Genomic DNA, 16,250 nt, shown 5'->3' with positions numbered 1-16,250 from the left:
GGTTTTTTCTTTCATACACCCCAAAGAGAAACAGACAAAACTAAACAATGAAGGAGCAAAATGTAAGGAAAAACAATGGAATGATTATCATAAAATAAACCTCATCATGGTTGCATCTCAGGTAGAAGAGGCATGTGAGTGTGGCAGGGCTGACCCAGGGTGTCCCACAGCCCTGGTGACTTTCTGTTTCTTATGCTAGCCTGTGGACACACACTAATTAATTTCCTTTTCATTATGATCAGCTGTACAGAGATGTTATATAGGCTATTTCATGTGCAACATGTTTTCCAATGAGAATTTCAATTAAAACAAAAGAAACAGTGAAATTACCAAAATGATAAGTTAACAAATTAAAAAAACTAAAAATAATGATACATTAAATTGTGAAATATTAACTAATGTCTGTGCTACAGAATTTAGGGGCTGGGGATTTAGCTCAGTGGCATAAGTGCCTGCCTTGTAAGCAGGCAGTCATGAGTTCGATCCCTGGTACCGATAAAAAAAAAAAAAAGAATTTACAAGCAGGAGGACAGAGCAGGGGAGGGGGAAAGGGGAAGTAAAAGCGATCAAAATGTGATATGTACATGTATCGCTTCCCCAAGATGGATGTAATTATTATGCATCACAAACATATACTCATAAAACTTTTTAAATGTCGTTAACTGAAAAAAAGTACAAGCAATATGTTCTTACTACTTTTCAGTATTAGTTTGAAATTTTTATCTCAGGCAGTAAGTCAGGAAAATTAACTATCATATATTTTATACAAAAAAATTTTTAGTTTGCAAGTGATATGATTGAAAACCCCCCCACACACACACACAAAGAAGTGTAGTTTTCTACCAGAAACTAATTGGCCATTAGTTACTGGAGCTGGGAATTAAACACAGGGTTTTATGCATGATATATAAGCACTTGACTACTGAGGTACAGTTCCAGCCTCCAAACTACAGAATTTAATGAAAGAGCATATTCAAATTGCTAGATGACTCACTTTAAGCAGATGAACAGCAGCAATTCTCCCATTTTTTTTTTTGTACCAGGAATTGAACTCAGGACCTCACACTTGCCAAGCAGGTATTAAACTTAAATTATTTAAAATACTCTTCTATACTTCTTCACATTTTCTTTTTTTTTCTAATTTTTATTTTGAAGGTAGTAAAATACAACAGAACAAGATAGAATAAAGCCAGCTGAGACAGTGCAGTGAAATTGGTACAGAACTTCATAGCAGGTTACTGGGATAACAGTAATAGGTATCACAGTATATCTTATTATTTTCACAATAGTATAGTTGTTCTTTCAATCATGTATATCAAAATAAAATGAAATACAGAACATTATAGAACTTATCAAAACAAAATATTGAATAGAGCAGTACCATTAATCAGAATAGAGCAAAACAGTAATAAAAATATTTGCCTTCAAAGAGATGGTAGAAGGAAATTCCCCTTATTTGCTATGGTCAACCTCCCAAGAGATGTTCAGATCTCTGGCTCCCATTTGCTGAAGGGGGGAAGGGAAGTAGGATATTTGACTCTCAGCCCGTGTACCAGTAGGCTCACTGTTGCTTAGCAGGGAGGCAGGCTGGTTGCTTGGTTTCCCAGCATCCTAAGTTCCAACATGGCGCAGATCTCAGGAGATGCTGGTGGTTCTCCCCTTTTTCACATTTTCTATAAATAAGTGTGTGTTACTTTGGTTTAAAGTTCTTAGTTTGTTTGTTTGGTTGGTTGGTTTCAGTACTGGGAATCAAAATCACAACTCACATTTGCCAGGCAGACACTACTGCTAAACTATATCCCTGGCCCAGTGTGTTACTTCTAAAGTCAGGGAAAGGATTAATATTATTTAAGGAACACAGAATGTCCTGTTCTGAGAGGGAAGGTGTTTAACCCAGTGCTTGCTTGTCTGTATGCATCCATAATTCCTCCATTTATACCTGTGTGGTTCTGTCCCCCTCCAGGTGCTGATGGGTGTGCCCTATGGAAGCATTCCCAGAAAGACTGTACCTCGGGCTGAGGAAGAAAAAGCCATGGACTTTTCTGTGCTTTGGGATTTTGAGGTACTATTGCTGACAGGCCATCACTTTTCCATCTTGTGATTCTCAGGTTTAAAGATGGAAAGGATGGGTGTGAAATACTGCATTTAATTACTGAAAAACCAGTGTTTAGTCAGGCGGAATCTCACCTTCAGGCAGTGCTTCCCTCACCCCTCTCACGTCTGCTTGGATGAATGCCCTCACTTTACCAGGACGACTCTCTGAGTCCTTGGCCTCTCTCATTTGTCCGGGCGGGGCTCCTAATATCTCTGTTGCCAAAGTCAATTTTCCAAAATCTGACCCTGCCCTCTCCTACGTCAGATATCCATTGCTTCTCATTTCCAAGTGGAATTCAAATCAGGGTTCACCTCTGGGTTTAAAAGAACGGCTCACGTGACTTGGCTGCTCCCCATTTCTCCAATATTGTGTTTATCTAGTATTTTACACTGCAAAGCCCAAATATTATCAAGTTTGGGAAAAATCCTGGAATGCATGTCACGCCCTATGTGCCTCCCTGTCCCTACTCATAGCCCTCTAGCGGGATCACTCCTGTTCCCTTTTCAAGTCCCCACCCTCCATGCCTCTGGTCTGTAGCTCCACAAGTTCCTGAAGTGAGGTGACAGGCTATGTACCCCGCAACAGATCACTGATCTCTCTCTCTCTCTCTCTCTCTCTCTCTCTCTCTCTCTCTCTCTGCCTCTCTCTCTTTGTTTTGTTTTGCTTTGCTTTGCTTTGTTTTGTTTGTTAAGGCAGAGCCTCATTATCTAGTTTGGGCTAGCCTTGAACTATGTAGTCCAGACTGGCCTCGAACTCACAGCCTTCATCCTGCCTCAGTTTCCCAAGTGCTGGATTACAGGCGTGCTCCACTACACCTGGTGTCCTTCACTCTTAAAGTTTGACTTCCCCCAAAACTATGTGACTGGGAATTGGAATGTTCTGTGAATTTCCCAGGGAGAAATAATAGAATCATCTGTCTCTGAACTGGGAAGGCACCAACAACCAAAGAATGACTTGGGCAGGGCCAGCTTGGCAAGCAAGTGAGTTTCTGAGGCCTCCTGATGACTTGTAGATCAGTGGACAGCTTATGGACAGCTGCACTACCAAAGCCACTGTCTTCCACTTACCCATTTACCCAGAGACCTAAGTTACACAGCAAAAACCAGGGGAGGATCCAGGGGAGGAATTAAGTGTTCACTTGCACCCTGGTCCCACTGTTACTGGAAATTCTCCTAATGTCCACACACCGTGATGTGTAGCTCTTTGGCTGCAGCCTGGCTCACAGCTCAGCACTGTCGAGGACCCCACAGGGCAGTTAATGGTGGCCCGCCACAAAAGATGCTGCTTGGCTGAGGATCAGAGGACTATCCCCCCTACATGGAGTAATTTTCCAAGTTATTTGGAACAAGAGAACCCAATTATACTACTAGTAGAGATTTCCTTTTTTCCTTAGTTCACCTAAGAATCTCTGTCAAAATATCCTGTCTACCAAAACTGAACTCACTCAACAATGAGCCCTTCCTTTGTATTTAATAAAGACATATGAAAAGTCAAGATAATATTCCAGCTAAAGATTTGCAAAAAAGTGTATTCTTTATAACCCAAAGCCAATGACACCTAAAAGCCAACAACAAAATAAGGGCAAAATTTGAATTTCAGGTTAGACCATAAACCTTACCATGTACAGTTTTATTTAGAAATATTAAAATTTTAAGTAAGTTTGAAAGGTCCCATCTACTTCTAGGACATTAAGACTCACAGGATAGGGATTAATAATATGGAGTAGGTGTGGCCACACACATACATGCATCCCTTATCCCTAATTTTATCCATGGTTAACAACCTTCTTCTCTCCCTGATATCTCCACCCATTCTATGTATGGAGAAATAAAGGGAAAGAGGAAGAGAACTGGATGGACCCTGGGCGGGTAAAAGGAGGAACAAGGGCATCTGAAACTCTTTCTTCCTCCCCTTAGACTCTGGTTAAAACATCAAGACAGAAATGCCAGGTAGAATGCAAGAAGTTCTGATGCCCATCTGCTCTGAGCTCATAAACCCAGAGCATTTGGATCTGCTATCCCACAGGGCTACATCAAGTATTCCGCTCTCTTCTATGGCTACTACAACAACCAGAGGACCATTGGGTGGCTGAGGTACAGGCTGCCCATGGCTTACTTTATGGTGGGGGTCAGCGTGTTTGGCTACAGCCTGATGATTGTCATTAGATCGTAAGTATGACATCTCATTTACAGGTTTTGACTTTTCTTTGCACAAATAACTCACTTCCCTAGCTCCTCTATGCCTACTTTCTTGTGGAGCAGTTAGAGAGAAAATAAGGAAGCAAATACACAAAACAAATGTGAGTTATAATATAGACATAAAGTCATGTGAAAAGCTCTAGAAAATAAGATAAAAATTTCTTTAGATTACAGGGGATTTAGCTCAGCAGCATAAGTGCCTGCCTGGCAAGCACAAGGTAATGAGTTCGATTCCCATTTTTAAAAAAATTTCTTTAGGCTGAGAACAGCCATGCTAAAAGTCTGACATGCAAAATTTTAGGAAAAGAGAAAACATGTACAAAGTAAATATCCTACTATTTTCCCCAAACTGTCAAAAGATCAGTGTGGCTTGAGAGGGGACATGGTACCTAATGAGGTAAGAGTGGGGGTTTTTACAGTCTGTTTCTTTACCCTAGAGCTCAGCTTCCTTGGGAAAACCACTCTGTAACCCTCACTTGCATGTTAGAACCATGCCTGGAACATATAAAGATGTAAGCATTAAACCTATGTGACTGTGATTAACCATGGCAGCTCTCTGACCCCAGCCTACCTATCCTCATACTCAGTAACGGCCTTTAATACATCTGTGCCACTTAATGTTCTTTGAAGACAAAAGTTGGCCCAGCCTATGAATTGCATTCTCAGGAGTCACAGAACCCCATCAGCAGGACTATGGGGTGGGGCAGGGAGAAGCAGTCTCCTGCACAAACCTGACCTCAGAGCCCACTCACCATTCCATGGAGACACAAGGGGTCATCTCCTAGGAGGGCATGGGTAGCTGAGTCTCAAGAACTGGAACAGAACATTCCTAGGCCTGATGAGAGCCCTGAGGAGGAAAGGGGAATCCTGCTCAGTCTTCTGCTGCATTGTCTCAGTAGAAAGTATGTTGTTCACAAGACCCTTCCCAGCATTCTAGGTGACTGCTATGTGATATCTGACCACCCACTTCTATCAAGCAAAAGGGACAAATCAAGGATACAAATTTGGTTTTGCTCCTAACCCTCATGTTATCATTTTCCTGATTTTTATCCTAAGGATACAGAGGGATGTAGAATGTTTCTGTGATGCACCAGAAAAGTTAAATCCTGTGGAACATCAAATTCAAATGTATAAGATAGAATTAGGGTGGAGCACAAACAGCCCATGGCCCAGCCTAGAATTCTGTAGTTCCTACAGGGCTGAACTCCAAGGAGTAGAGAGAGGCTGAGGACAGACAGGAATAAGAGTTGGGAACAAGGCAGGCCCAAGGTACTTTCAGCCAGGCTTGCATAAGAAAAGGGCATATAGTACCTGGTTATAGAACCAGTATCCTAAGAGGTTACTGGGTTTTGTATCAGGCAAAAGTATGTGCTATATCCAAGAAAAGAAATGACTTAGAAGGGCATATTTCCCTTGAAGGAGAATCCCCCAAAAGTTTTCAAACTGTATGGGCAGGTGAGTGAAGCCACAGGAAATCAAGGGCAAGGCCCAACATGGTCAGATGTGCTGTGTTCTCAGGAGTCACAAACCCCCATCAGCAGGGCTATGGGGTGGGGCAGGGTGGGACGTCTATTATCCAGTTGACACCATGTGCACTGAATTTGGGGGAAAAGGCACGCTGGCTAACAGCTACCTTGGCCCCAGTCCCTGCCTGGCTTCTTTCCCACCGAATGTCTGCTACCTGTTTTTCTGCTACCTGTGCTTAAGGCTGACTCAAGCCAAGGTCTCCTCAGGTGATGCAAACAGGTATAACAACAGTAATGTGTGCCCTCCAGGATGGCCAGCAATACCCAGGGGAGCACAAGTGAGGGTGAGAGTGATAACTTCACGTTCAGCTTCAAGATGTTCACCAGCTGGGACTACTTGATTGGGAATTCAGAAACAGCGGACAACAAATACGTCTCCATCACCACCAGTTTCAAGGTAGTCCAAGTGGGGAGGTTCTCATTTCATGAGAGATCTCTGGGTCCCTCCGGTTCCAGGAAACCTCTACCCACCTGAATCTGTGGCATGAGGTTTACACAGCTCTCAAGCACAAGCACAAGCATAAGCACAGCTCTCAAGTCTTCTAGAAAGACTGCCCGTGGCAGTACCCAGCTGTTTCTTATATGGCACAGACTCTTCAAGGCTGGGATCTGATCCTGTCTGTTTCCCATGAAATTGTTTTCTGTTAGAGGAAGTGGAAGGAGAAATTTAGGGCAACACCTGTCAACTTTTTCTGCATGCTAGAATCCCCTAAGGAGCTGTTAAACTCTCTTGTCCCCACCCCTGAGATTCTTATGTAATTGGTCTGGATTGGGATCCTGGCATTTTTTTAAAGCTCTCCAAGTGATCTAAATACCTAAGAAGAGTTGAGACCTTTGGTCTAAGGGTGTGGGAATTAAAGAATCAGCACTATAGTTCTTATCACCCACACACAATTATCCCATTAATTTGTTCACAAAAGAGATTGGAGGTGGGCCACAGCCCTCTTCATACAAACCAGACAGTAAGCAAATGAATAAAGACAGAAGCAGCTGTACTGGCACACTGCATGTAGTGCTCTTCCCCCTGAGACGTAAAAACCACTCCAAATGCTTGCTGGTTCAGTGTTTCTGCTGTCTGATCTATCAGACCCTTTCCCCCAAAACCTGGCAGAGGTCACATTTATGCCACAACTGCGATACTGTGAGCATCACGTGAGCTAATGTAACTTATTTCCTGATGAGTTAAACCTGAGCACAGACCAGTAACTAATCATTGGCTGGAAGTCCTCTCAAGTGCGTTGGTGTCTGGAGTTCCTCACTTCTCATCCTAGCTCTGTCTAGAGATCTACCAATGAATAACACGAGGATAATAAGCAAAAATCAATGTATTTTGTATAATAACAAAAAACAATTAGGAGGGGCTGGGGATTTAGCTCAGCGGCATAAGCACCTGCCTTGCAAGCAGACGGTTGTGAGTTCGATCCCTGGTACCGATAAAAATGAAAAAGACAAAAAAAAATAAAAGTTAGGAGATACTTCTTAAGTGGTATATACAGTAGCATCAAAAATATTACTTCTAGGAATGAATTTAGCACCTCCCTAAGTATGTAACAGAGCTGAAAGAAATTAAGAAACTAAATAAATGAGGAGACATACCATGCTCATGGGTTGGATTAGGAGTTGACAGACCATGGCCCTTGGCCAAATCCACTCTGCTGCATGCATTTGTAGGGAAAACTGTGTTAAAACAAAGCTGTGCCCAATTATTTATGCAATGTCTATGGTTGTTTTCATATAATAATGACATAGTTAAGTAGTTGCAAAAGAGACCATATGGCCAAAATATTTATTATCTAGATTTTTAAAGTTCAACTTTTTTTCTTTTTTTTTAGGCAGAGTCTTGCTATGTAGTCTAGGCTGGCCTTGAACTCACCGTGTACCCCTGGCTGGCCTTGAACTCACAGTTCCTGCCTCAGTCTCTCAAATGCTGAAATTACAGGTGTGCACCATCACACCCAGCTCAAAGGGCTTTTTTTAACCAGAAAAAGCAGGGCCTCGCACTTGTCAGGCAGGCTCTGCACAGTTGAGCTATATCCCCAGTCTCTAGACTTTTATAGGAAAGGTTTGATGAACTCTAGATTCGAGGGCTCAGCATTGTTAAGATTCAATTTGATTCTGCCTTATTAACTTCAAGCAGTTCTACACAGTTACTGAAGTCTCCTTGGACCTCAGTCTCTGTAATGGGAACGGCAGTGACTGCTGTATTGGTTTGCTGTTAGGGTTAAGAGGGATAATGCATGGAAAGTGTTTAGGACCACATTTGGCACATAGTAAGTGTTCAATAAATCTTACTTGCATAATGTAACAAAATAACAGTAACAAGAAAATATATTTTCTTAAGAAAATAAAAGCTAATTCTTAGGGCCAGGGGTTTAGCTCAGCAGCATAAGCACCTGCTTGGCAAATACAGGGTTGTGAGTTTGATCTCCGGTACCAAAATAAATAAATAAAAGCTAATTCTTTTAATTCTTCATAGTGTGCAGAACATTGTATCACCCCCTCTTTACCATTTATTTTTAAAATATAGAAATTAGCATTTCCTAGGATTTAGTACCCATGTTTTCAGTGGGGTCCTGGCCTGACATAATTACACCTTGTTTTTATACACAAAGGAATCCATAGTGGATGAACAAGAGAGTAACAAAGAAGAAAACATTCACCTGACGAGATTTCTTCGTGTCCTGGCCAACTTTCTCATCATCTGCTGCTTGTGCGGAAGTGGGTACCTCATTTACTTCGTGGTGAAGAGGTCCCAGGAGTTTTCCAAAATGCAGAATGTCACCTGGTACGAAAGGAATGAGGTGAGAAGGGTATCTCTGATGGACTGAACTTAGCTGTTCAGCATAATTACTGAATGTCTAAATCACTTGACTTTTTTGTTTGTTTCTTGTGGGACTGAAAATTAAGTACAAGGTATTCATACTGAGCTACATCCCCAGCCCTTTTTATTTTTTAATTTTGAGACACAGTTTCGTAAGTTGCCTAGGCAGGACTTAAATTGATCATCTTTCTGTCTCAGCCTCTTAGAGTGTGAGATTTCAAATATGTGGCCACTGTGTTCAGCTGGGACTTATTTTTAAAAGTGAAATCACATCAGTTTCAGTCAAGCAGCATGAACATCTTGCACAAAGAGTCGTTCCTTCTTAGGCACTAAGAGCTGACATTTGTAACTAGGTAAAGGTAGATTGTAATCAGCATGTCAATCACCTGGATAACCTAGTTGTTCTAACACCAGTCGTTTAAAAAGTGATCCTTTCCTCACAGCTGTGCAGTACTCTACTCTGTAAATCACATGGGGGTGCGATTCTGGGCCCTTTTCCTTCCATTTCTTTCTTTCTCTGCTCCTGTGCTAACAACACACTGATATATTGTGGCTTTCTAATATATCTTGACATCTGGTAGAGTGAGTTTGGCCACAGAGAGCCTCAATAAAATACATTTTAATGTGATTATGTTGAATTCATAAATCTCTTTTGGGAATTTGACAGCTGTGGTAGTTACAAAGCCTTCCTGCCCTTGTATACAGCCTGATTTTGTAGCTGTGCTCAGAAAGAGATGGCCCCAGGCTCCCTTTGCAGGAAGCCAGTGTCAGTCTGTAACAATACCACAGACTAACAAGAATTTATTTTCTCACTGGATGCTGGAAGTCCAAGGTCAAGGTGTTGACAAGTCTGATTTCTCCCAAGGCTCCTTTCCTTGACTTACAGATGGCGACCGTTCTCACTATACCCTTACACAGCCCTTTCTCTGTTCATGGCAGCCTTGATCTTTCTCTGTCTTCTTGTAAGGACTCCAGTCACTTCTTCTCCTTCTTCCAATCTTACTGCCTCTGGACCCCAGGCTTGTAACTTCACTGAACCTCAGTTACCTCTGTAAAGGCCCTATATTCACATATAATCTACACCAGGGCTGAGGCCTTCGACACAAGAACTAAAGGCGGAGGCACAGTTGAGCCCCTAAGAGCTGAGCTCCTGGACCAGGGTGTGTCTAGAGGAGGAAGCAGGGGAATCTTGTGAGTTGCCTCCCCAAACTGACCTGCACACACTCAATAACCTCTTACTCTTATGCCAGTTGTTTTCTAACAGACCAGAAAATGTTCATGCAACATTATTTCCTGAATTCTGCACATTCATAAGTTTGTACTTATACTTAAAAAATGTCTTATTAATCATGAAATCCTTCCTTGAGTGTCTTAAATGTAAACTTTATTTTCTTCTGGCATATAACATTTCTGTCAAAAAAATAGTGATTATTCCAAATTTTTTTGTACATAGGATCAAACTCAACTTCCCACTTGCTGGCCGGGGACTTAGGCTGCTGAGCCAAATTCCCAGCGAATATTCTAATTTTCTTTCCCTTATAAGTCACTTTTTCCCTTTTGCCTACATACCCAAAGGAGTTTCTTTTTTCTTTTTTAAAGCCCAGTAATTTTACTACAATATATCTTAGTGTGCTAGTCATTTTGAGTCAATATTCTCAGATATAGTGTGTTTTGTCCATTTTTTAAAAAAATTCTAGATGACTCACATCTTTTCAACTTAAGAAACAAATTATTGAATTGTGGTTTTAAATTTTTTTTTTATTCCACTGTTTGGGTTTTCTTCAAAAACTATATTTAACCTTGGGTTGGAGCTTCTTTGCCTACCTCCAATACATCTCATTTTGTCTCAAACTGTGTTAACCCCTTTCTTTATTCTTTAATTTTTTAAAAATTTTATTAAAAATCTTTTTCATTGCCAGAGATTTAGCTCAGTAGCATAAGCACCTGCCTTGCGAGCGCAAGGTCGTGAGTTCGATCCTGAATACCCAAAAAAAAAAAAAAAAACTTTTTTTCCTTTATTTTATCTCATTTATTTTAAAAATTCTCCACCTGTTCATATTTTGCTTCCCTTTTCATTATTATTTTGTTTTTTCTTGTGATCCCTTGGGTTACATTCTTCAATTTTAGTGATTTTCCACTTAATTTCTCCATTGTTAACTCTTGTCACCTCATTTATTTTTCTAATTTTTATTTGTATTTTTTATCTGTACCTCTTCTTAATACTGCCATGTAATTTTGGCTTTTGGCTTTTTAAAATGCAGTATAACTTTGAGTTTTTAAAAAAAAGTACTGCAGCAGGGCATGGTGCGCATGCCTGTAACTCCAGCACTTGGGAGGCTGAGGCAGAAGACTGCTGTGAGAGCCAGCCAGAACTGCATGATGAAACCCTGCCTCCAGAAGGCCAAGACAAAACAAAAAAGCCCTGCAGTGTAATTTTGAACTGTTTTATATCAAAAAAATTTTATTATGTTTTCATGCCTGAAAGTGTGTGTGTGTGTGTGTGTGTGTGAGTGTGTGTGTGTGTGTGTGTGTGTGTGTGTGTGTGTGTGTGTGTGTTGAGATAGAGTCTCGCTTTGTGCTGCAGGCTGTCCTTGAACTCACTTCATAGTAACCCAGGCTGGCCTCGAATTTGAAGTGATCCTCCTGCCTCAATCTCCTGAGCGCTGGGATTAGGAGCATGTGCCACCATGCCCAGCTCTAAAAGGATTTTATCTGCTCTGTATTCTCTTTTTCTTGGAACTTTGTATGGGACTTGACCTTGAAAATATTTTTCTAGGGGCTGGGGATTTAGCTCAGCGGCATAAGCACCTGCCTTGCAAGCAGGCAGTCGTGAGTTCGATCCTTGGTACCGATAAAAATGAAAAAGACAAAAAAAAATGAAAAAAAAAAAAAAAAGAAAGAAAATATTTTTCTACTCTTCATTTTTGTATCAGTTTCATTTTCCTGAGCTTTTAGCAAGGCATGGTCAGGAAAACTCTCCTAAATCAGCTGACCCCTCTTCGCCATGGTCTGTGATGTATTCTAAAAACATGGTGGCCTGCTTTCAGAGCGCTCCTGACTCTGACCCCTTCCCATCTCTTCTCTAGACTTTCTCTTGCCTTTCCGTTGTCCTCCTGCCTTCTTGGTCCCAGCTTTATTCCCAGAAGTCTCCCCTTAATCCTGGACCACGCTCTGCAGGGAGCATGGTAAATGTCAAGAGTCCAGGAGGTCCAGACTGTGTCAGCTCATTTTCAGATTAAGCCAGAATGACTTTGCACTCACCCAGCCTGGGCTATATGGTGAGTCCGAGGCTGGCCTGAACTACATGGTAGCCCTTGTTTCAAAACAACAAAAAGAACTCAGGGAGATTTAAAAAATCATGTTAAAAATCATCACTATCTTCACAGAACTCCAAGTTACCACTTTTACTGTGAAGCTATATCCATCGTTAGAAAGCTGTTTCCTCTTAGGAAAAGGTCCCATGGCTTCCCTGACTGCCTCGCCAGACACCCGTCATTCTTCCCCATCTTCACTAAGCTTCCTCTGCCCCTGCATTGTGTGTTTTGCTGAACACTCCCATCTCATGTGAATGATTTCAGGTCCAAGTTTAAATAGTGTGCCTTTATTTCTAGTGCATATTTTATGTACTATCCTTTCTAACATTTTTTATTTTTATAATGATTACCCAGTTACGTGTGTGTTAGCCAGCTTCTCGTTGCTATTATAAAATACCTGAGATAATCAACTTCTAAAGAGGAAAGAAATTTATTTTGGTTCATGGTTTTAGCAGTTCCAGTCCATAGGCATTTGACCCTATCAATGAGCCTGTGGTGAGGGTGAGCATCAAGGCAGAGAATGTCTGAGAGAGCAAGGCTGCTCACTGCAGGGGAACGGGAAGCTCAAAGAGAGGGAGGTGGGTGAGGACCCAAAGGCACCCTTCCAGTGACTCCCATGAGCTCCACTCCTAAAGGTGGCACCCACTCCTCATGGTGCCACAGGCTGGCAGCAAACCCTAGAGCACATGCCCTCCTTTGAGGAACAGCTCTGATTCAAGCCATAATGATACATCAATGTTTATGACTTTATGGAGGGAATGTGTATATGTGGAAGTTTTGTTTTTTATTTTGTTTTTTGGCTTTTTTTGTATCTCCAGAATTTAGTACACTCATAGTGCAAACTCAATAAATAAGAAATAGAGGGAGAACAAAGGAAAAAACTTGTTAACTGAATTCCCACCCTGGTTCTGACTCTGTATATGCATTATTCTACCCATGCATCATAGCATATCAGCATGGGAAGCACCATCATGCCTCACTTTTGCACGAAGTATCTGAGGCCTAGTTAGATTAAAACATACAGCTTGTTGGCAGCAGAGTCAGAATTTGGAATCAGGGCCTGTCTGGCTCCAAGTCTCTTTATGGTTCCTTATTCTTGATTGTATTACCTTACCCCAAACCCACCCTGGATAAATGTAGTTGAACATCAACTAGGGCATTCCTCCAGTAGACTGGAAGTCCCAGTGTAGATCCTGACTTGGTCAGAATGAGTTTAGGAGACAGGAAAGACAAGAACTCTGGGTGCCTCTTTACAGGGTAAGAAAAATGAGGTATAGACCCAGAGGCAGAAAATATCCCTTCCGTGAAGCCATCCCTGGGTCACTAAGCTGTGGGATAGTTACAAAAGATGCTGCAGATAGAGTCTGCCTTTAGGAGTACTGCAGTTTCTTTAGAAAGGATGGTTAACAAGAATGGTGTGGGGCTGGGGATTTAGCTCAGTGGCGTAAACACCTGCCTTGCAAGCAGGCAGTCTTGAGTTCGATCCCTGGTACCGATAAAAACGAAAAAAGACCAAAAAAAAAAAAGAAAAAAAAAAAAAAAAAAAAACAAGAATGGTGTCCATGAGAGCAGGGAAGTAGAGGAATTTTGTGGCATAGGCAGGAATTAGGCTGAGTACAATATTAGGAAAATATGAAAGAATGGCAGTGACTCCATGATGGCTTCCAGGTGAGAAAAACTGCATGAGCAGGTGTGGGGGCCGGGGGTGAGAAGCCATGCTAAGCATTGGGGTGAGAGAGAGTGGGGGAATCTAGCCCAAAAGAACAGGCCAACCTGAAGTTTGGCCCGCAGTTCAGGGTGAGCTGTCCCACTGGGTAAGTGATTTTAGTTGCAGAGAGAACGTATAGCCAGATCGAGTCATACAAGCTAAGTTTCTCTCAAAACTAGAGCCAAAATTGAACAGTCATCAGGCTCTGCAAGTCTATTTACATACATTATCTCCAATGACTCTTAAAGCCTGCCATCACCATGTTAGCCTCTAAGAAACAAGAAACAGAAAGAAGTCATGTACCTTGTGCAAAGTTACAAAGCCAGCGAGTGACAGAGTTGGGACACGAATCCCAAGAGCTGGCTCCAAAAACTGCGCCCACCCCAACTCCTGCTTCTCCTGTCAGTTCCTTCCTGTGAGCTCAGTTGTCTGTCCTCACTACTCTTGAGATAAGGGTGGCTCCTACCTGGTGCACAACTCTTATAGAACACCAAGCCCCACCTCATACATCCCCTCACTTGCTCACTTGGGAAATTTTGCTCCTTTATCAAACTAGTAGCAGCATTCCTAACAACAATCACTGGCAGCACAGTTATGATGTACAAGTATAGGCCAACTTTTCGTGGCACAATGATGTCTTGGCCAGGGTGATGCAGCAGGTTGTGGAGACCGTAGGACAGTGACAATAAATGTGTAAGAGCTTTCAGTGATACACACAGCCTGCTGTGGCATGTGTCCCATAGCTTTGTCACCACTGCCTCAGGACATCCTCAGAGGCAGAGGAAGGGACTGGAGAGATGAAGATGGATAGTCATGGGGTGAACAGATGTCAACCGAAGAATAAGATGGGCAAAATAAGTAACCTCGGGCTTCCTGATTCCTCAGGTAGAGATTGTGATGTCTCTGCTTGGGATGTTTTGTCCCCCGCTGTTTGAAACCATCGCTGCATTGGAGAATTACCACCCTCGTATTGGCCTGAAGTGGCAGCTGGGGCGCATCTTTGCCCTCTTCCTGGGGAACCTCTACACATTTCTCTTGGCTCTGATGGATGATGTCCACCTCAAGGTAAAAACTCCAACTCCTTCCCAGTTCCTGGGGCCTACCATGCTTCCTTTTAAAATAGAATTTAATTATACATAATTCATGTTAAATAAATGATAAAAGTTCAGAAAAGTTAAGAAAAATATGCCCAGAATATTAACCACAAATACTGACATTTTACAAAAGCTCCTGACTAACTTTTTCTTAGGGTATCTTTTTTCGTGTCATATATACATCATTTGGTACCCGTCTTATTTTATCTGCAGCCTTTCCTGTATTGTTTCATTAGCTGCCATAAGTGACTAAGTCATCCGCTCAGGTGGAAGTCGTGGTCAACTTAACCACTTACCAGTGCATTCCAGTTACAGAGCTCCCATTAGGCCAGGCTCTGGGGTGCGGCAGTCCATTCTGGGAACAGACTCATCCATCATAGCCTGCTGTGAGAGGGACAGCCTGTGATGCGAGCAAGCCCAGGGCTGTACAGCAGTGCTTAGGAAATCTCAGCAGGTATTAGAGGAATGGCTGGTGTGAGAAGGAACTGCAGGATGGCTGAACAATGGAGTAGAGGGAGGAACGTGAAAAATGACACGGGGGGTAGGGAGGTCCCAGTGACAGATGCCGCTCCCTGCCCCCTCCTCGTTATTTTGTTGCAGGAACTTTTTCCTGAGGTTAACAGGAAACTGTTGGAAGGTCCCAGTCCTTACCTACCGCTCTACCCTCTGCTATGGCTTCCCTGCTTCCCCAGGAGACTGTTCCATCTTTCTGAACCTCATTCTGCTTCCCTAGACCATAATTCTCCCTGGTCTCTCTCTCTCCACCCTCACAGACCCCTCCCTCCGGCCATGGCACAATTGTCACTGTCTCCTTCCTGTCTCTACTATCTGATAAAGATATTCTTCCATCCCCAGAGAAACTTTCCCACAGCTCTTGTCACTCCGCTCTGTCATTATCTGTTTACCTTTGTCATTTACTAGACCATGAACCTCCCAAGAAAAGCTCTAGCTCTATTGGTCACACGTGTGTCACCACTGTCTTCTGTGCCTACAATAGACACATTATCCTCAAAAAAGAATGGATCTTAACCTAGAGGAGGAAATATCTTTGTAGGAAAAACCCAAAGATTTCAACCAGTTGCGCCTTTCCCAGACAGATGCAGAGCTTGGGGAGGGCATCTGGGGAAGATTCTGCCCAGGGCAGGCAGGGCAGAGGTTGTGTGGCAGAACTGTGACCAGTGCTGATTTTAGTTGTTTCTGTGAAAGCAGGTGGACCCTCCCCGGCCCTTTCTAACCCCACATCTCCATCTTCTGTTCTAGCTTTCTAATGAAGCAAAAATAAAGAACATTACTCACTGGACCCTGTTTAACTATTACAATTCCTCAGGCTGGAATGCGAGTGTCCCGCGGCCTCCCCTGCATCCTGCAGACGTGCCCCGGGGTTCTTGCTGGGAGACTGCTGTGGGAATTGTGAGTGGTTACACTCTCTGAAAAGGTGCCCCTTGCTCTCAGTGCTTTGTTGTTCCTTCCCCAATGTTTCCACGTGAGGAATAA

General features: G+C 42.5%; 1 protein-coding gene across 1 annotated transcript in view; it reads left to right on the top strand.

Annotated features, from left to right (window-relative positions):
- Tmc2 (transmembrane channel like 2) overlaps window positions 1–16,250 on the top strand; it is a 73,463-nt gene that overhangs the window by 31,034 nt on the left and 26,179 nt on the right. Inside the window, exons 7-12 of the mRNA XM_063249476.1 lie at window positions 1,964–2,062; window positions 4,121–4,263; window positions 6,069–6,216; window positions 8,432–8,620; window positions 14,548–14,727; window positions 16,017–16,166. Of these exons, the coding sequence (XP_063105546.1) occupies window positions 1,964–2,062; window positions 4,121–4,263; window positions 6,069–6,216; window positions 8,432–8,620; window positions 14,548–14,727; window positions 16,017–16,166 (909 nt within the window). The remainder of the gene's footprint in view (window positions 1–1,963; window positions 2,063–4,120; window positions 4,264–6,068; window positions 6,217–8,431; window positions 8,621–14,547; window positions 14,728–16,016; window positions 16,167–16,250) is intronic.

Source organism: Cavia porcellus, unplaced genomic scaffold (assembly GCF_034190915.1).
Source record: "Cavia porcellus strain 051 isolate PalLab524CR breed Dunkin Hartley unplaced genomic scaffold, mCavPor4.1 scaffold_5, whole genome shotgun sequence".
In the NCBI taxonomy this organism is placed as follows: Eukaryota; Metazoa; Chordata; class Mammalia; order Rodentia; family Caviidae; genus Cavia; species Cavia porcellus.
This window is presented reverse-complemented; position numbering and strand designations above follow the sequence as displayed.